This window comes from Ochotona curzoniae, unplaced genomic scaffold (genome assembly GCF_017591425.1).
Source record: "Ochotona curzoniae isolate NIBS_2020 unplaced genomic scaffold, NIBS_Ocur_1.0 contig_1302, whole genome shotgun sequence".
In the NCBI taxonomy this organism is placed as follows: domain Eukaryota; kingdom Metazoa; phylum Chordata; class Mammalia; order Lagomorpha; family Ochotonidae; genus Ochotona; species Ochotona curzoniae.
Window position 1 is genome coordinate 12,655,780 of NW_024465035.1, and position 20,246 is coordinate 12,676,025.

The following is a 20,246-nucleotide window of genomic DNA, read 5'->3' on the forward strand; positions in this document are numbered from 1 at the left end:
TTTTCTCCCTGTTTGTAATTGTTTCAAAATACCTAGAGAAATCTTTTTTTTTTAAATGAGTGATAATTAGAAAAAGGCAATGAAACTGTTGAAGGGATGCTCATCTACTAATGAAAAGTTGAAACCAGTCCACCACGTGCATTGTATTAAAATACTTTAAAATATGCACATTCATGTTTTGAAGTCTAAACATCTATTCGTTGTACATATTACTTACTGTCTTAGAGTGTGATATTTTAAAGGCATTTGAATTCTCCAGTAATGCAATGAAATATAGCTGTATATCCAGCTCCATGCCCTGTTCCTAACCATTCCTATGCCTTAGACAAATCAGGCATTCCATTGAATAAATATTAACCAGAAAATAATGAAATGAAATGAAAGTTACCACAGTAATGCAATTTCATGGGAAAACTAGATCATCCAAATATAAACATGATTTTCAACGGTAAGTTAGTCATACATTTCTTTGTTACATAAAAATTAAAATTATATTAATTAGCTCTCTGTCAGTACCAAGTAAATACGCTGTCAATTATTGTACCTTGTATTTACTAGTGAATGTGTATGTAGGCGTAGCTGCATACACAACCTATTCTCTCCACTCCAACCTAGCTGTTTTTTTTAAGTATTTATTTGTTTGAAAGGAAGAATTAAACACAGAGAGAGAAGGGCAGGCAGAGTGAGATCTTCCATCTGTTAGTTCACACTCCAAATGACCGTAATAGCTGGGACTGTTCCAGGCTACAGCCAGGAGCCTAAAGCTTCTTCTGGATCTTTTATGTGGGTGTAGTAGCCCAAGAACTCTGGCCTTCTTCCACTGCTTTCATATTAGCAGGAAGCTGGATTGGACATGGAAAAGTCAGAACTCAGTCCAGTATCTATATGGGATGTTTTACCCACTAGTCCACAGCACTGGCCCCACTAACCTACCTTCTATCTCCATTTCTCTACTGAAACCAGCAGGCCAGAATCTTTACCATCTATATCTTGTCTTCTCAATAACATTTAGCACCACACAATAGTCCTTCCTGTTGCAACATCACCTTATCTTGATTTCTGTTCCATTATAGACTCTGGAATTTACCCTACACCACGTCCTGTGACATCTCATCCATCCACTGCTGTGGAGCAATTTGATATGTATACTTTCTCTTAAAAAAGAAGGCTTATTTATTTTCAGATAAGAGTTGGGGGAGGGGCGTGGAGGGAGAGAGACTTACACACATACACACACACGCAGGGAGGCCAGGGAGAGAGAGAGAAGAGAGAGACATCTCCAGATAGCAACAACAGTCGGGATTGGGTGAGGCTGAAACCAGGAGCCAGGAACTTTGACCAAATCTCCTATGTGGGAGGCAAAGGCTTAGATACTTAGGCCATCTTCTGCTACTTTCCATAAGCCATTAGCAGGGAGCAGGTTTGGAAGTGAAGTCATGTAGCACTTGAACCAGCAACCATCTGGGATAAGCTGGTGTGGCAAATGGCTGCTTTCCCTTCATGCCACAACACCAGCCGGGAAAGTTTTAAGCCAGGAAAGTTTAAACCTCTAATTCAAGTATCTTTATTCACCGTCAGTCTCGTATACATAAATCAGTGTGTGCATACACATCCATATGTGTGCACAAGCGAGTAAGTGCGTGTGGGGGGACACTGCTTTCTGTCCCTCAATTCAGTTCCTCCACTAGGTTTTCATCAGTGACTGAGGAGGCATTCCTTCTCACACAAGCAGAAATCTACCACCTTTCCTTGCTCTCCGCATCCCCCATCTCCTCTCTCAACATACTCTAGTCACTCTACCTTCCAAATATTTTTCCGAGTGGGAATTTGGTGGGGGTTAGAGGGTGGAATCCTAAACTCTACAGAATTGTACCATAAAATTCAAAATTAGAAGTAAAAAAAAAAATTTAAGTAATGCAGGTGCAGCAGAAAAAAAAAATCTTGCCACTGCATCCCATGTACCCAGCCCCATGCAAGATGCTAGCTGGTTTTATTTCAGACCCAAACACAAATACTTAGCACTTACTTATATCTTTATTCGGTTCTCAGAACAATACTGTACATTATGAATCTTGAATTTTTTTTTAAAAAAGGGTTTATTTATTTTGATTTGAAAGGCAGATTCACAGAGAGAGAGAGAGAGAGAAAGAGAGAGGTTGTGCATCTGCTGGTTCATTCCCCAAATAGCTGCAACAGGCAGAACTGATTCAATCCAAAGCTAGGAGTCAGGAGCTTCTTCCAGGTCTCCAGTGTAGGTGCATGGGTCCAAGAATTTGAACCATCCTCTACTGCTTTCCCATGTTGAATCAAAAGTGGAATAGCAGAGACATGAACCAGCACTCATAAGGAATTCCAGCACCCTGAGGCTTAGCTTACTGCGCCACAACAGCAACCCAACAAGTATTATTAATCAGGTCATATATAATTTTTTTTATATCAGTGATTATTTAAAACTATAAATAATAAGGAATTTTATCTGGCAAACATCAGTCTCCTTATACAATTAAATATCAAAACCTCTGAGAATAAGGAATTTCTCACTAAGTCCATTTATTTTGGGCAAGTACAGTCATCATAATTTTTATCTGAAATGACATAATAACTATCAATGTTTACCTCTAAGTTCATCAGAAGTTGACAGTTTTTATTTTTAACTTTTTTAGTTAACAGAGGAAATATGCTATCACTTATGCTTAAACATCAACCTGCCAGGCAAAATTAGTCTACAAATTCAAGAAAGTATATTTCATGCTGAAAGCAAATAGGATATGCAATCTTTTACAACTAATAATTTCCATAATTAGAATACTTTCAAATAATTAATGAGTATGATTTTTCATCTTTTCTGAAAACATGGTTTATGCTGCCCTCTTAATGGTACGTTAAAGAGGCTGTCATTAGCAATATTTTACAGATGGATTGTTATTCAAAAAAATTTTCATGTATTTCTTTTTCTTCCCAGATTTTGTTTTTTTTCCTGATATCAGAGTATAAAAAATAAATAGGTTGAAATAGGAATAGAATAGATGAGATCACACCCTTTGTCTCCTGTAAGCAAGCCCTGAACGGAAGAATGGATTGAGGAATGGTTGCATGATAAATCAATGCCAGTGAAGAAATGTTTGCTTGTAGCACCAGGGAAAAGGGCAAAGAGAGAAAAAGGAGAGATCGGTCAGAGCTCTCTCTCCAAGCCAGTCACTCCAGCTAAATGGGTCCTTCAACTTAGGGGTCATAGACTATTTCAAAACCACATGTCAGTGAAAAAATCAGATCAAGGAAGATCGTTCCGCTACTCAGTAGGAATTCCGTAGAAACCAAGGAGACAAGCAAGTTGGATGGAGAGAAGGCTGGGGAACATCAGACTAAGGCATATCTAGCAAGGTCTAGGCCATAAATCAGCTAAACCCCTTGAATCCAAGAGCTCATGAATTAACAAGTAGCTAAAAAAAGCGAGAAGTCTCCTTGGTAGTGTTTTTTGTCAAAATGAAAGAAAGTTAGAATTCCAGGTGATCAAATATCCCACGAACTTTTTTTAAATAAAAATTAATTTAAAATTAAACATAATTTAAAATACATACTAAGCAACTATTCTGGCCAGGTAGAAAGATCTTCTGGCCACTGATTCACTCCCCAAGTGACTGTAGTGGCCAGAGCTGAGCTGATCTGAAGCCAGAATCCAGGAGCTTCTTCCGGGTCTCCGTATAGGTACGGGGTCCCAAGGCTTTGGGCCATTCTCTACTGCTTTGCCAGGCCACAAGCTGGGAGCTGCATGAGTATGCAACCCTGGCGGTTAAAAGGCAAGGATTTAGCCACTGAGCCATTGCACCGGGCCATTTAAATTCTTTATTTTTCATGACACAGCATTTATATGAAGTCTTCTGGATGTTGGGTTGATTTTCATCTCTAGAGTGCCACAACATTTTCTGTCATTGACATCATACATTGTATGTCTGCTTCTGTTTCTCTGTACTTGAGATCCGCAAGGGTGGGGCCTGAGTCCTCAGGGCTCACACAGAGCAAGACGTGTAGGAAATCTGACTAAGGGGGGAATAGTGGGTGCTGCATTCCAGACATTTTCCCTACTTTAGCTTAATTGGGCAAGGACAATTTTCTTTCCTGGAAATGAGTAAGAAGTTCCCTGAGTTGTTTTCAGTGCAAGTGATCATCTGAGTAGAATGTCCCTGATAGTTTAATCTCAGTGTACAACAAAAAGCACTACTGCTCTCCATCAGCTCCTGTGAGAAATTCTACAGAGGATCACAGCATCTGCCCAAGATCACAATAAGAGAAATTCTATAAAACTCCCGCTATGGTACTAGTATTACTTGCATTATTTTATTTTTCAGGAATAAAAATCTCTGACCTCAGAGAAAATTGTGTCTCACAGCAGGCCACCCAGAAAACAATACATGGCAAAAACAAAATATGAACTATAGATAGGAGAGATGTGTGTTTTTCACACTTTTTTTTCTCACCTGATAAGTGACAGGGCACACTGCTGAATCACCTTTGTTCATTTGAAGGATGTTTCACGTAATACTGATTTAAATATAGAATCTAATGTGTAGGGTAGAGTAGCTCTGAACAATTAAAAAATGTGTAAGTTGTGTGTAGTATGGTAGCAGTGGAAAAGAACAGCTTACCAGAAAGCAAGAACTAAAGAGGAAAAGGATGACTCTCACAGCAGCACAGGCTATGGCTCATGAATGACCTCCTGAGTATCAGACAATACCATCAGGATTTGCAATAGGTCATCGTTAAGACTCAGATCAATGACTGAGGTGGACTCTCATCAGTGACTGAGGCTAGGATAAGTGATGCACTGAGTGGCACATGAGGAGAACAGAGATGGAGATACACACAACATGAATGAAGCTCATAGCTACAGAGTTGACCAAGAAAAGTGAGATATGAAAGAGTGCACACTGTAGGATCGCAGGTACGTAAGGTTCAAATACCAGTGCTGGTGGAAAGGAAGAGAAGAAGACTTACACTGGGAATGAGTTTGTTCTAGACGGGACTATCAAGGAACCTTTTGGGTTATGAGAGATATTCTGTGCCTTGTTAGGGCTGGTAGTTAAAAGATGCATATCTGTATCTCTCTCTCTCTCTCTCTATCTATCTATCTATAGAAAGTCATCAAACTACACAAATACGTATGTCCTTCACTGAACAGAACATAATTTGCATCTCAATTCAAAAGCCAAAAAGTAGCTTAAAATGTTTTCATTTGAAAGAGTCAGAGAGGAGAGACAGAATGAGAGAGACCTGCTGTCCACACATTCACTCCCCAAATGGCTGCAACAGCTGCAGCTGGGCTAAGGTAGGTTGCCAGGGCTGCAGTCAAGTGATTTGTGATTCAGGAAGGATGTTAGGTCTTTGCAAACAACTTGAGTGTTGTTAGGGCATTCATCGTGTCCTCCAAAATACATATGTTGACGTTTCAACCTCAAAAACCTTAATTTGTGATCCTATTTGGAGAGAGGATCTTTAATAAGGCAGTTTAAATTAAAATGAGGTTATTAGTTTGTTCACTGGAGTATGTCCCAATCCAAAATGTGGTGTGTTCTTACCAGGAAAGACCAGGATACACACACAGGGTGAAGACACAAGTAGGGTCTTGGCATCGTGACTTAGTAGACGTGTTTTTGCCTGTGATGCCACATCCCATACGGATGCCAGTTCAAGTCCCAGCTCTTTCACTTCTGATCTTACTCTCCTCTAACGACCTGGGAGATAAGAAGAAAGTTACTCGAATATTTTGGCTTCCTGCTATATACATAGGAGACACGCATGAAGCTCCTGGCTTAGACCTGGCCCAGCACTGGCTGCTGTGGCCATCTAAAGAGTGAATCAGTAGACGGAAGATCTCTGTTTCTCCTCCTTTCTTTCTGTAACTTTGATTTTCAAAATAAGAAATAAATCGTTGTCTTAGACACAGCAGAAAGGTGATCATTTGCAGGTCGAGAAGAGAAGCATCTGCAGAAACCAAACCTGCTGATGCCTTGATGTCACATTTCTAGCCTTCAATTGTGGAATAACAGTTTCTGCTGTGTAAGCTATCCAGCTTTGGAAGCTTCATCATTGTGGCCGGCGTGCACTTGAGTCCACTCGCGTCAGAGAAGGTCCAGCTTGCGGTGCCAGGTGATAAACTATGCTGCTTAGAAGGCAGTCAGGGACACCAAGGACTGGTTAGTGATCCAGGCAAGAACTTGTTCTAAACTCCGTCCACTAATAGGGATGGGGCATCTAATATCTGACTTGATTCTCACACATTTGATTCTCGTTGACTCAAAGACAGCGTAGAGAGGACTTGGGGTGCAAAGCCTTTACTTGTGATGTTCGGCAGAATTCGCAGCAAGCTGGGCTGACTTGCCATTTCACTTTCAAAAAATAAGTGTGTACCTACAGGCAGCAGACAGGACTGCTACCTCCAGTCAGGACTGATTTGGTAAACAAGATATGTGCTTCTATTCAAACATGCCTTGCCTATTAGAAAAAAATACAGAGATGCATGGCTCTGTGTGTATTTTCAACGGCCAGTCTACATTGCAAGCACTTCTTTTTTTACCTCCACGTGGTCTAGCATGGTTTAGCCAAAGTCACTGCTCCCTATGGCAACTGCCATTTCTTCCTAGCTGCTGTCTGCCTGGACACTGGCCCAGCAATGAGGATCAGGGAGAGATTGTTGTGGCCATGAATACACATGTTGCCATGATTTTCCCATTTGAAAATATTGGCAGAGGAAAGGAGTCGTTTGGAAAGCCTCTTAATGGTTTTCCCCAGTGTCTTAAACTCAATCAGGAAGTCTTCGTTCCTCTTTTACAATTATTCTTATATCTACCCTTTTCCTATACATTTCTGTATGATCCAGGTCAACATTTTATGAAACTTTTCCCAAATTTCAAATTCAGGTTTTTTTTTTTTCCCTCCCTAGCTTGAATGCGGATGCCTCACTTGGGTCTTACTACATTTCCTCAGAATGATTTGTTTTTGATTTCTGCATTCGGTGTGCTAAGCACATTTATAAAACACGCAAGGGGAAGGACCCTCTTTCCCGCCTGGCTGAAGGAAAAGTTAATTCCCCCTCGTTGGCACCTGGGGCTACAGCTGCACTAAGGGCCCTGATGCCCAAACAGGCCCTTAAACAGAACACCTGCTGAGCAGAGACCCACTTTCCCAGCGCGGCTCGACTGCGTCCAACTTCTCTGCCAACTGACCAGGCGGAAGCAGCAGCGGGGGAGCAGGGCCTGCAGGTAGGAGGCGAGGGGATCATTTTGAAAGCCCCAAATCCCTTGCAGGGAAGAGGCAGCTGCTCCTTGTTTTTCTAAACATCTGTCCCATCTGTCCCCGGCCACGCCTCACCCGGGCAGGGGAGACTGGAGCAGGGTCGAGGTGGACTTGACAGGAAGGCAAGTCCCGGAGGGGCTGGTGCTGGGGGTGTGGGGGGTCAGCTGAGCGCGCGACCCCCCACTCTCCAAATTCCTTCTATGGGAGGGGCAGGGGAGTTTTAAGGAGGATGTGGTTATCTTCCTTCGTTTTTTAATCGGTAGAGTTGGCTTGAAACAGCCCTCAAAGCGGACTGGACGCCCTGGGGCTCTTACAGAAACCCCTAGAACTCGGGAGAAGGGCCCACAGCGCACCTGCTCCGTGCGGGTGGGCTGCGCACGGACGCGCGTGGGCGCTGAGCGCATTTCCCAGCAGGTTGTAAGCCTGACTCCCCTTTGCGGACACCGGCCTTGGAAAACGACCCGGTTTTTTTTTTTCTGTTTGTTTTTCTCAGGTGTTTTCCACTATGGCTCCTGCTGGAGCCTGGCTGGCTCGCAGTATTTATGAATGAATGCACGTTAATGAAGAAAACGATCTAGTCTCATTTGGTTTTCAGATATACAGTAGGAGGCTCCCACTTGGGAATGGCGATGATGATTTCCAACCTAGGCTCTGCTCCAGCCCGGGTGCGCCCTCAGCCTGCAGCCCGGCCCCGCCCCTCGGCGCGCAGCCACGCCCCTCGGCGCGCAGCAACGCCCCCTTCGTTGGAACCTTCCCACAGAGATTTCCACTCCAGTGCCTGGGCGGGCGGCGCGCAGGCGCACTGGGCAGCGGAAGCAGGAACGAGGGAAGGGCTGCCAGGAGCTGGCGGATCATCGCGAAGGGCGTCGCGCGCCTGCTCCCTTTGGTGCCCCTCCTCTTCCTCCCGCGGCTCCCGGTAGCGGGAAGCTCCGGGCGAGCGCACGTGGAGCCCAGCTCCTCCCCTGTCCGCCCCTTTTCCCTCCCCGGGAACCTCCCCGCCGAGATGGCGCTCGACCCCGACCCCGCAGGTACGGGGGTTGCTGCGTGGTTTGCTGCGGGGCGCTGGGCTCGCGCCGCCGGGCTGGGCAAGGCCCGAGCTCCCGAGGGCAGCACCGATTCTGCACACACCCCGCCCTCTGTGGTGTTTTCTGGCCGGCCCCGGCTTCTTGGCTCGCTGGGGTGAGGGTTAGGTGATGGGCTTCGCGGTTGTTGCGTGCGACTCCTTATCCATTTGGTGACGTGCAAACCTCTCCTCCTCCAGGCGCAGCTCATCTCTTCGCCATACTTGTCTCTGCTTAAGGGCACAGAATAAGCACTGTACGGTGTAGGCACCTTTGACCCAGAAGAAATTGCGTATGCCTGCCGGTGCAGGAGTTCATATTCCTTTTCTCAGGTTCGCGAACCTTCAGTTCGTCCTTAGGAGTTCAAGAAACCGTTCCTGTGACAAGGCGTTTAATGGGGGAGAGGGGAAGGGAGCCTTCAAAGCTGGAATGTTTTAAACTGTCATGTACTTTGTCTTTGCAGTAGTTGTTACTCTAGAATTCTCTTTGTAGAAGACCATCTGCATATTTTCTTGAAAATTTAGGCTGTTTATGTAAAAGTATGGATCTAGAAATTCGTTTTGGATATATATATATATACACATATATTTATTTATTATATCGATCCATCTCTTCCTTTGATTCATGAATGCAAAGCCCTCAACACATTGGGTGGTAGTATGGCTTGAAACCTTTGGAGATCTGGAAGTGAAAGAGAAACTTCGGGAGCCCCCAGGGAGGTCAAACTACATGTGTAACGTACATTTTTTTGGACACCTTATATTTTTTCTAACAAGCTCAGTGTTCTCAGTGATCTGAGAGTGGCTGTGTGGAGTGGGGGATTGTCTGGTCGTTGTTTTCTAGATGAGGAATCCCAGGCCCCAAGTTTCTTGGTAGTGGTACAGTCAGGGAGTACTCTTGTTTGAAGCACGAAGGAATTCCAAGACACATCGTGACCAGATCACTTCATGGCTTGGGGATGAGGTGAGTGTGTGTGGTGGATAAGCAGTATAACCCGGCTTGAGTACAGTTTCCAGTAGTTGGAATGCAGGGAAGGTATTGGGTCGTGTTGGGTCTCAGGGTGAACATCTTGATTTGAACCCAGGAGGATGGACGAGGTGTAAATGAGGGGGTGACTGAGGAATGTTAAGGTGTAGTCCTAGGTGATTCTGGTGTTTCTGAAGTGGAACTGACCTTGCAATCTTATACAGCTGAGGAAACTGAAAATGCCCCGGTTAAAGTCTTTCACATGTGTTTGTTGTTTCATTTAGATGGACAAGGAAATTTGGAAGCACGTGTTGTTCACGCCTGTTTCCAGTTTCTTACCTTCCGGTTCCTCTCAGCTCTCTAGTCTTGTGACTGGCTCAAGGCTACACAGCTGGTTGCGCCTACAGCCAATTCTAAAGGAAATCTAGGTGATTGGACTTCCGGTCCCGTTGTAGATCATGCTGCAAACCCAAGATGCCAGACACAGCAAGTGAACCACACCAGAGGGCTTTATTTCAGCCGGGGAAGTAGCAAGGGGTAGGGAGATAGTGAAAGCAGAGCACAGCAGAAAACAAAGGGGAAAGGCATCTTTAATGGCCTCAGGGTAGGGGAATAAGGAGGATCAGGGACTGGCAGGTGCCGGCTGTTAGTGAACTGAGATATGCATGCCTCAGGGGATTGTTGGAGCTCACCATTTAAACCTGAAGGTCACTAAGTTTAATTAGGCAGGTGCGCATTTAAGGCAGCTGAGGTCTAGGAGGTTTACCGTAGTGCTGGGTAACCAGGTATTCAGGGGGACTGAGACCCGAGGAATTGAAGGCAGTACTGCATTAGCAGGGATTGGGAGGGGGCCCTGAGTCCTGGATGGTGGGTTCAGTCCTCAGGGTCCCTCCTTTCTCCAGTTTCTCTGCTTCCCATTCGGCTTCCTGCCAACCCTCTAGGGGAGCAGTGGTTGATGGTTCGTGTGCGTTGGGTCCCTGCTACCCAAGCGGGAGACCAGAATGGAGTTCCTGATTCCTTGCTGCAGCCTGATTCAGCCCCACCCCTTGTGGCCTTCCTGGGGCGTGAAGCGGCAGATGGAATGTATCTTGCGCTGTCTTACTCTGTCACTCTGCCTTTCAAATAAATGTGTGTATATTTAAAAAAATAAAATGTTACTTTGAAAAGGGCAGTATTCTACCTGTGTAGTAAGCACCAGATATTTTCTATGTGATTTCACCATCTTTTAAAAAAGTTTATTGGGGGCTGGGTGACCAGAAAGGATAAACCTGTTTATTTTCTCTCATTAGTAGGAGCTTGGTTCACCCACCTGCAGGAAGGCTGCTGGAAATAAACACCAAATTTGGCCTTTAGTAAGATCCACTCATTGTTTCAGATACTGCCATTTAATCAGTTTTTTTTTTTTTTATTGTTCCTTACATTGTATTATGTAGTACAGTTTTATAGGCGCTGGGGATTCCCCCCACCCCTCCCATACCCCTCCCCCCATGGTGGATTCCTCCACCTTGTTGCATAACCATAGTTCAAGTTCAGTTGAGATTCATTGCTTGCAAACACATGCCTAGCATAAAGTTCAGCGTCTTATTGTCCAGATAAGTTCAGTGGCCTCTTGGGGAGACCTTCTATGGTCTGAAGATAGGTCTAACAGAGTAAAGATCCGGTCAGTTAAAAGCCCCAACAAGGCCTCAGTATCAATATACAACATTATGGAATTAATTGACATAGTAATGGGTAGACAATATGTTAAAAATAATGCAAGTTCCATTCTTCGAAACATCTGGGTTGAGACAGTATCAATGACAGGTAAATGGCATAATATGAGATTTGAGGATGAGAAGTAGGGAGAGTAAGATATAGAAGTTAAGTTTCCTTGAAGCCTTTGTTTACATGATTATATTTATTGAGTCTCAAGGGGCTTTCCACTTAGAAAGTTCTCCACAGAAAATAACTACTCCGGGGCCTAGCGTGGTGGCCTAGCACTAAAATCGTCGCCTTAAATGCACCAGGATCCCATATATAAATGCCAGTTCTAATCTCAGCAGTTCCACTTCCCATCCAGCTCCCTGCTTGTGGCCTGGGAGAGCGCTTGTAGACATCTCTGCACTTACAGATGTCAAAAAATATGAGAACTATTATCTCGTACTTGATGTAAGTCGGCCAAATAGACTTGTGCCCAAATAAGAATGTTAATACTTCTCATTTCTTTCACACAGCCCGTTTTATTTTTGCATTTTAAAATGAGATTGAGGGGGAAATTAAAGTGTTTACTATCCTACTTTTTTTATTTTTTTGCTTAAGAATTATTGTAGAGAAATTTTTACAGATCAAAGGATATGTTAATTATCTAAGCATGCTTAATTGGAATGTAGAGTTTCAAGTGTTTTTGCTGCAGAATAAGAAAGCCTGCCCCTCTTAGCCCTGCATGCTCGCCCCCTGGCATGGTGATAGCCATGGAGTAGTTGCCTCACAAACATTTGTTCAGAGAATAAATATATGTAATCATGAAATACTGGGTCTTTTAAATATGCATGGGATAATGGCTTTATTGTGTTTTTACTATATGCTAGGAGTTATAGAGATCAGTCATTCTGTGACATCACAATATATTTTTCTTAGTATGGCTGTGTATAAGAGTTTTTTTGGGGAGGGAGTGGAAGAAGGGCTTAAAAAACCCCAGCATTTATGATTTATTTGTGCTGAGCTGGGCCCCAGCATCAGAATTTTGTAACAGGTACAGATAGCATTGAGAATTTCTGGTTCCCAGATATGTCCCTGGGTACTTGGACTATAATAACAAAATACTGTAGGCTGACTGACTCACAAACACAGAGGCAGGTGGCTTAAACAGCAGAAATTTACTCCCAAACTGTTCTGGAATCCAGAAAATCCACGTGAATTGAGTGACCCATAGGACTCTTTGCTTGGTGAGGGCTGCATTGTGTCCCCTCCACCCCCACCATCATGGTGAAGAGAAAGCAGGGATAAGGGAGAAGAGAAAAGAGGTGAGAGCCCCCGTGCTTATCATGGATGGCTGCAGCATCTGACTTTGGTGCCAGGGGAAGCAGCACGGTCGAGCATCCATAGACCCAGTGGCAGATCACATGTATTATGTGATGTGTCCTAAGGTCCTAAGGCCTTGGGGAGGGTGAATCTTGGGGACAGAGAAAGGAGCAATCCCTTAGAGTCGCTTTGGGGTCAGGAAGAATTTTGGGTTGAAGAGATATTGAGTTGCATTTTTGAGTAAGCTCTAACAAAGGTAAATAAAGACAAGACATAACTAGAGTTTGCTTATACTGAATTTTTGCCAGCTTACTTTGAGTTCCGAATCCCAGTTTTCTTTATACCTGCTTTTAATTGAGTTGATGGGTACAAAATGGTTTCTTCAACCATTCCTTCTACCCTTTTGCAAATATTCATTGTGCTCCTGTGTACGATATAAATGTAAGCTGATTTTTCAGATAAAGAGGATAAATGCTCAGGATGACAAAAATGAAGCTGTAAGTAGAAAATTTAAGTTGAAGTTCCTCATTAATAAAAGATAGTTGAAAATGTTGTCTGAGTAAAGGTGGAGATGGGTCCATCTGTCTTCACACAGAGCAGAATTATGTGGAAGCATTTATACTTTTTATAGTGTCACCATTCTTGAAGAATTTTCATCAACCTTCCTGACATTTGGGTACCTCTTTGTTTTGAAAGTAAACTTGAATTTCATCCAGAGACAACCTGGTACCCAGTGGGATGCCAGCATTTGCAGGTAGAGAAGTAGCCTGTTGAGCACCAGGCCATCCCCAACTACATGCTCTTTGTAAAAACTTTATGATATATTGCAAGATGAAGAAGAATTAGTAGGGATGGGACGGACAAAGGGATTAAGGGACATTCATCGAGTTGGATATTCTTCTAGGTTTATTTAAGAGAGAAAATACATGAGTGAGGCAGTGTATTGCTAAGAAGGCCACACATACACTCTCATTTCTGTCGCATTTTTGTGTCTGTTCCCCGATGACTGCTGATTTTTTTTTTTTTACAAAATAGTAGTAGTAAATAATGCATGTAAGAATAGAAGTTTCACCCTTTGTAGATGAATGTAAAGTGAAAACTAGTTCATTTAAATAACTAGGCAATGGAAATTATAGCACATTTCTTAAACTGGCGTGTCTCATTGTGTAAGTTGATTTCCTGCTTCGGTATGCTTTTAGGTTTGTTGTCTCTTCTAGCTACATGTCGGTTAAAGTACTGTGGAAGGAAGAGGAAGTTTTCACACCTAACAATCTGCAAAATCTGAGGTCCAAGAAATAGATATTATTGGGAAATGGGCACAACTAGTGTGAACACAGTGGTTATTAGCAGTGAAAGCTGACAGGACAAAAAAGTTCAAGTGAAGCACATTGCCAGATATGACCCAGAAACTAAGCAGAAACAAACACCTCTGTTTCACTGATGCAATTTTCACATTTTGTATGAGGTTGAGCTTATAAAAATTAGATTGCTGATTAATATTTTGCGTACTTTCTTTGAAAGTGCTTTAAAGTCAGCTTAAGAAGCCGTTCTTTTGCTTTAATTTTTATGTTTTGGTTTTGTGAAGGAGACACGGAGAGAGAGCGTGAACTCAGTCTGGCAGTAGTAGCCGGAGCTGCGTGTGGCTCCTACTGTTCAGTGGCCACGCGATCCTGGTCTCTCACTGGTCGCAGGAGTTCCACGACGTTTGCCATCCCTTCTACCTTCCAGGTTGTGCATCAGTGGGAGGGTACAGTAGAGCCCTTGTTGAACCCCAGGACTTCACAGCACACCAGTGTCTTCACCCTTGGCCTAAGCTCACACACTTCTTGCTTTCTTTTTTTGATGTGGTAGGGATTAAAAAATCATTGTATATGAACTTGGCTTTCTGAATAAAATTGAGAATTATGAAGCTTGGAGTTGATGCTTTTTCCAAATGCTGCTTCTGAAAGCCAGCTGTGTTATTTAAGGCTTGCTTTGGTCCTTTAGTTTAACTGTAGAATTCAGCTTGGCTGTTGAAGAGGCCATCTGCCTCACCCTGTTCTGGGTGGTTCCTAGACAGTCTAGAACTTGGTTATGTGAACTAGACATTGCCAATTTTTCAGAGGTCTGCTCCAGTTCACATCTGTGGGCCTCCACTTCTTCATCTGCAAAGTGGACCTGAGAGGGCCTTTTTTATGAAGACTGTCTGGTTCACACTGCCCTCATCTCCTTGTGTCACAGCCAGGAGGCAACCAGAATTATTGAGGAGAAAAATGTCTTCTACTGATTTCCCTTTCTGTTTAGTCCAGGTGGGCTCAAAGGGAGTAAGGTGAAAGGATTGCGGCCCAAGACCTCTGTCCCCAACACCTTTGCTACCTTCACAGGAGGAAGATCTGGGTGAGCTGGCAAGGTTGGGCAGCTGGTTCTCGGCATCCTCGTCTGTCTTCTGCAGAGCTGGAGTCTGTCTGGCTTCCTGGTGTGAAGCAAGCAGTGGGAATCTAACAGTGATAGCTGTGGTCTAGCTGTGTTGTATGTGTTGTCATCTGTCTGGGGCCTTCCCTTTTGATGCTTTTGGTAGCTAGTAAAGAAGAGGCACTTAAAGACAGAAACTGATGTTAATGAGGACACTTTAAAGCAAGCATTTTTCTTGTTTTCTTCAGAGTAAAATATTGCCCTCCCCCCAATTTTTTTTTTCAGGAGCTAGTCTAACTTGGAAGTTAAAAAGTGTTATTATCTTCAATAAAGAATGAGCTTTTCTAAGTCAGAATGTTTTCATTACTGAAGAGGTTTGCCTTGCTCTTAATGTATCTTGTTCTTCCCTATGAAAAAGTCAGTAACGCTCTGGTTTGTGGCACTGTTTCCTTTGTGGGTTCCTACCCAGTGCTGTTGTCAGGAACCGTGCAATATGGTGCTGCCATCTTGTGAGAGCATGTGAGCCCCTGAGCAGAATCTGAGCTAACAAATTCAGCCAGAGAAAAAGGTGAAAATTGACTTTCAGGCGATGATAGAATGTTGAGAAGTTAGAGCTTTGGAAATTTTCCCTGATTCTTTGTCCCAGTATAAATTCATATGACTTTGTAGTAGCAAACTTTTAGAATTTGATTGAGGGGGAAGGGCAGACCATGTTGGAATGTCTAACATAGGATGTACCGCTATGACATTAAATCACCAGTGCTCGATTTGGCAGCACATATGCTAAAATCGGAATGACGTTAAATTAATGGAATCATGTAATTTTGTAAGTAAATGTGCAGTATCTACTGTTGAAAATAGCTTTGAAATTGTATGTATACATAAGATTATAATTAATAGTTGCTATTTGTAGATTTTCAAGTAAGAGAAATTATCAGAATTTATACGTTTCTTAATACTGTCATTTCTGATTTAACATCAAGAGTTTGGAAAATTGAAATCAACATGCATGGAGTTTTAGGATTGTGTCTTCACCATAGAAGGTTTTAGAAGAATAATTTAAGGAATTATTGGGAATAATTTTTAAAATGTCTTTGATATGACTATTGTAACAGTAGATAATATAGTTAAATTTGCTACAATTTACTTATGGAAAATGGTTTAGTATTATAAAGCTATGCCTGTATTCAAGGAACTAATAAAAAATCTGAAGATCATTGCAAGATTTATGGATTAAAGATTAGATTCATTAGAACACATTAAGCTTGTATGCATTAAAACTGCATAGGGCAAAGGAGATAAAATTTTGAAACTGATTTTATTAAGTAGATCAGTATAACGTAAGTGGAGCAGCCAGGACGTGAACCGACACCCATATGAGATCCCAGTGCATTCAATGTGAGGATTTTAGCCACTAGGCTACCATGCTGAGCACAAGTACTGTGTGTATACACTTTATGAATCCTCATTTATCATCATGGATTTGTTTTTGTTTTTTAATAGAATATTCTGTGTTACCTGTGGCAGATTTTATTTTACAGAGAATGCCAGTACCACAACCTTGTCTCCCAACTTTCATCCTGTGTTGTAGAATGGTACTTTCCATGTGGTTGCATGTGGGCTGTTTGTAGTGGCTTGAAGCAGACCATGTAGCAAGAATGAATCTGCTGCCGTACTTGCAGGAGCCACAACAAATGGAGAACCTGCATGTGGGCGTTTTGCGTTACAGTCCAAACTAGCCTAACTAGTCCTAACAGCCTAAGTGTCCTGTGTGGATAGTAGGAATCCAGTTCCTGAAGCCATCACCCCTCCAGTGTCTGTATTAGTAGGAAGCTGGCATGAGGAACCAGAGCTGGGTTTTGAACTGGGTTTTAGGCATTGTGACATGGTATGGGAGTGCTTCAACTTAGACTAAATGCTCATTCCTAGCTTTGCTCACTCTTTCTTTCCTTCTTCCTGCCTGCCTGCCTGCCTGCCTTCCTCTCTCTCTCTCTCTCTCTCTCTCTCTTTCTTTCTTTTACATCTGTTTATTTTTTGTTGGAAAGGCAGATTAAGAGAGAGAGAAGGATCTTCCATCCGCTAGTTCATTCCTTATATGGCCACAAAGGCCAGAGCGGAGCCCATCTGAACCCAGAAGCCAGGGGCCTCCTTCCAGGTCTTCCATGCAGGTGCAGGGTCCCAAGGCTTTAGGCCATCTTCTCCTGCTTTTCTGAGCCACAAACAGGGAGCTGGATCAGAAGTGGAGCAGTTGGGATATGAACTGCACCTATAAGGGATACCAGTGCTTGCAAAGGGAGGATTGGACAATTGAGCTGTGATCCAGCTTTGGTCTTACTTGGTGATCTAATTGATTGTTATAATCTTGGATATGAAGTAATTCTGTCAGAACTTCAGTCTTGTTTTTCTGTTGACTTGCTGCATCCACAGCTTGTCGGTGAGATGGGATGTACAGCTGGTTCTCATGCCTTTCTGTGGGCAGAGTGTTCTTCACTGTGTCTGTTATGATTCGGGGTTTTTAGAGATTTCATCAAAGTCCATTAAGGTGATCTGTGACCTATTTCTGTCTGAGGACTCATTTTTTTTTTTTATTTGCCTCAGTGAATGTGGTGTTCTTCAAAATCTGACTGCCTTTACTCAACTCTTATGGATTGGTTCCTTTGTGTTGAATAGAATTTTTCTTCTGTTTCACTGTATGTCCTTCTTTATATCTGAGTGACTCCTGGATCTTGTATGTTGACTTTGTTTGCCTTTTGAGGTGTTCTGAAAGTATGCATTGTCACTTCATAGTTGCCTGGATCTAGAAGCTGTTGGGAACAGCAGAGCACCACAAAGAGTTGGGGTTCCTGGTCTTCCTGGGTGTCACTGGATTCTGGGGAACATTCTGGTCCCTTTGGAGATGAATTCTTATATTCATTTACATCTTTTACACATGTTCTGAGGGCAGCAGAGAAGGGGGATGTTTGACACTTCCTCAAGTCTTTCTACCACTTAGTTTCCTGTAGGGCAGTTTTCTGGCAACCCCATGGTTGCTGTTCTGCAGCATGGGCACCCAGATTGGCATCAGTTTTTCACCTGGGTATTCTGTGGGGATATGATTATCTGTGGGTTGATCTCATCTGTCCTTCGTCCCTGGAAGCCAGCTTGTCACTTGTTACTTTGGATTCATGAGGGCACTTTCCCCTTGTTTAACTCGGAATTTGAGAAGCAGGTGGGATTCCAGAGCAGGTGGCTTATTGTGGAAGCTGTAAAATGTAGGAATCCCATGAGCTTTGTTTTATATAGAGATCTGTAGTTGGACTTTTCTGCTACTCTTAGTCCTAGGTCAGGGGGCTACTTCTCCGTCTTCTAATCTCATCATGATATCTAATCTTGAATATCAATATTGGTGAAAAAGCTTTTTGTGTTTTATTAAGGAAATGATTTAGGATTTAATTTTGACCATTAAATGGATGGATTACATAGGTTATAGTATGAGGTAAGTGTGTTTATTTCAGTATGCAGGAAGTTTTAGAAAGATGTTGCCTGTATCTCTCACACTTTATATTATTGTTATATATTAAAAACAAGTACCCGGAATGATTTTCAGTGAATGCAATAATCTCAAGTTTATCAAGTTGTGAAAGAGATTTTGGGGTCGGCATCGTGGCATATCTGGTTAAAAAGCCACCCACCCATGATGGCGGCGTGCCATTTGAGAGCCATTTTGTGTCCATTTCTGATCTAGCTCCCTGCTAGTGCTCCTGGGAAAGCAGTGGAAGATGGTCAAGTGCCTAGTCCTGTGCTACTCTGGTGGGAAACCTGCATGGAGTTCTGAGCTCCTAGATTTAGCCTGACCTGTCCTCCATCATTCTACTGTCCAACTAATGGGACGGAAGTGTTTTCTCTCTCACCTTCTGTTTTTGTCTCTCTCCCTCTGTCTTTTTCTGCCTTTCTCCCCATCACTCTATGTCTAGAATACATAATTAAATCTTTTTAGTTTGTCTGCATAGGCTTTTAAATGAACTAGAGTGCTGAGTTTTTAAAATTTAATTTATTGGTTTACTTGGAACTTATACCTTTTTTTTTTTTCCAGAACAGCATCTCAGGCATGTTGAAAAAGATGTTTTGATCCCTAAAATAATGAGAGAAAAGGCCAGAGAGAGGTGTTCTGAACAAGTTCAAGGTAAGATTCCAGTATTCATGTGAAGATCAATTTCATTTTAATAATATGATCTGAATTTAATCTTTAACCTCAGAGCCAAGTAGTCAATGAATTAATATGTATGAATTGCTTCTCACCTTTCCCTGAGATACCAGTGTTTCAGCTTTCAGAACTTCCAGGCGGTGTTTAATTCATTTCCAGTTTAAAAATATTCCCTCAGATTACTAGTAAAAAAAATTTTTCCCAGTAGTGTAGCTATATATGAGAAAAAAATTGGTATATGTATTTTGGAGAAATGAATTATTCTGATGATTTTTGTCAGGAAAATAAGCATATCAAATCTAACGTGTGCCTGCTTCTCATCTATCAACATATTCCTACATATGTTCCAACGTGATTTTCCTTAAAGTCATTGTCCGTTCATGAAGTCCCAGTAGGACCTAAAGTGAATCCAGTGTCTGTTTTGTTTTGTTTTGCTTTGCTTCTAAATGGAGAATACTATTATAAATCCATGAACACCTATAAGCAAGCTTTCTGTAGAACATGTTTTTCACGTGAAATTTACTTATGTCCTACATGCTTAGAGGCATATTGTTGGTTACTATGTAACATTCCAGCAGAAGGAACCAAAGCAGCCGAGGGTGAAAACATGAGGCTGTAATCTGTGTATGTATGATGAGTGGTTAGAAAAGTACATGGCAGAATTACTCTAGAAGCAAAGACCCTTTTAAAAAAAATTCATGTCTTAGGTTTTTCATCATAATGTAGCAGAGTTGAGCTGAATCTGGCTGCTTTCCTGGGCTCTCCTTAACTTTCTCGTGAGGATGATGGTGGGCACTGCGAGCTTCTCTCCAGAAGAGCCAGGCTGTATGAGGTCTGGTTTTAGCAGTGTGTCAGTGATATACAGATGCCGAGAACATTTCCATCAGCCCCCATTTCCCGCCATTTAGAGATGATCTTTGCAGCGGATAGATGGAGGCAATAAAATAAAAGGGCAATTGCTTACACTCACCATTATGTGATGGTCATCTGTGTTGTTCAGTGACCTATTCCACTTTGAAATTCATTCATAAATTAGTAACTGGGAGAGTCACTCAATGTTATTCTTGCTCTGACCATGAATTAGTTGTTTAATTGGAGTAACCAGTCCCAGCACCTGCAGGTAAGATGCAGTGCACATCTGGCACAGGCAGGTGTTATGCTGATTGTCTCAAGTGATAATCCTCCACTTGCCTCAGAATTTTAAAATACATATGCATATTCTAATTCAGGTGAGGGAGAATGAAATTTACAAGGGTTAAGAAAGTTAGTGGGGCCTGGCACTATGGCTTAGTGGCTAAATATTCACCTTGTGGATGCGCTGGGATCCAAAATGGGTGCAGGTTTGTGTCCTGGCT

At 42.6% G+C, this 20,246-nt stretch overlaps 1 protein-coding gene across 2 annotated transcripts in view; it reads left to right on the plus strand.

Moving 5' to 3' along the window:
• The first annotated feature begins 8,119 nt into the window (after positions 1 to 8,119).
• The window catches only part of CMC1 (C-X9-C motif containing 1), a 42,255-nt gene continuing 30,128 nt past the window's right edge, over positions 8,120 to 20,246 (plus strand). Inside the window, exons 1-3 of one of the 2 annotated variants that reach the window (XM_040963862.1) lie at positions 8,120 to 8,318; positions 13,903 to 14,064; positions 18,781 to 18,870. In XM_040963862.1, the coding sequence (XP_040819796.1) occupies positions 8,294 to 8,318; positions 13,903 to 14,064; positions 18,781 to 18,870 (277 nt within the window). In that variant the 5' untranslated portion in view covers positions 8,120 to 8,293. The remainder of the gene's footprint in view (positions 8,319 to 13,902; positions 14,065 to 18,780; positions 18,871 to 20,246) is intronic. The other variant, XM_040963871.1, reaches the window with a different exon arrangement.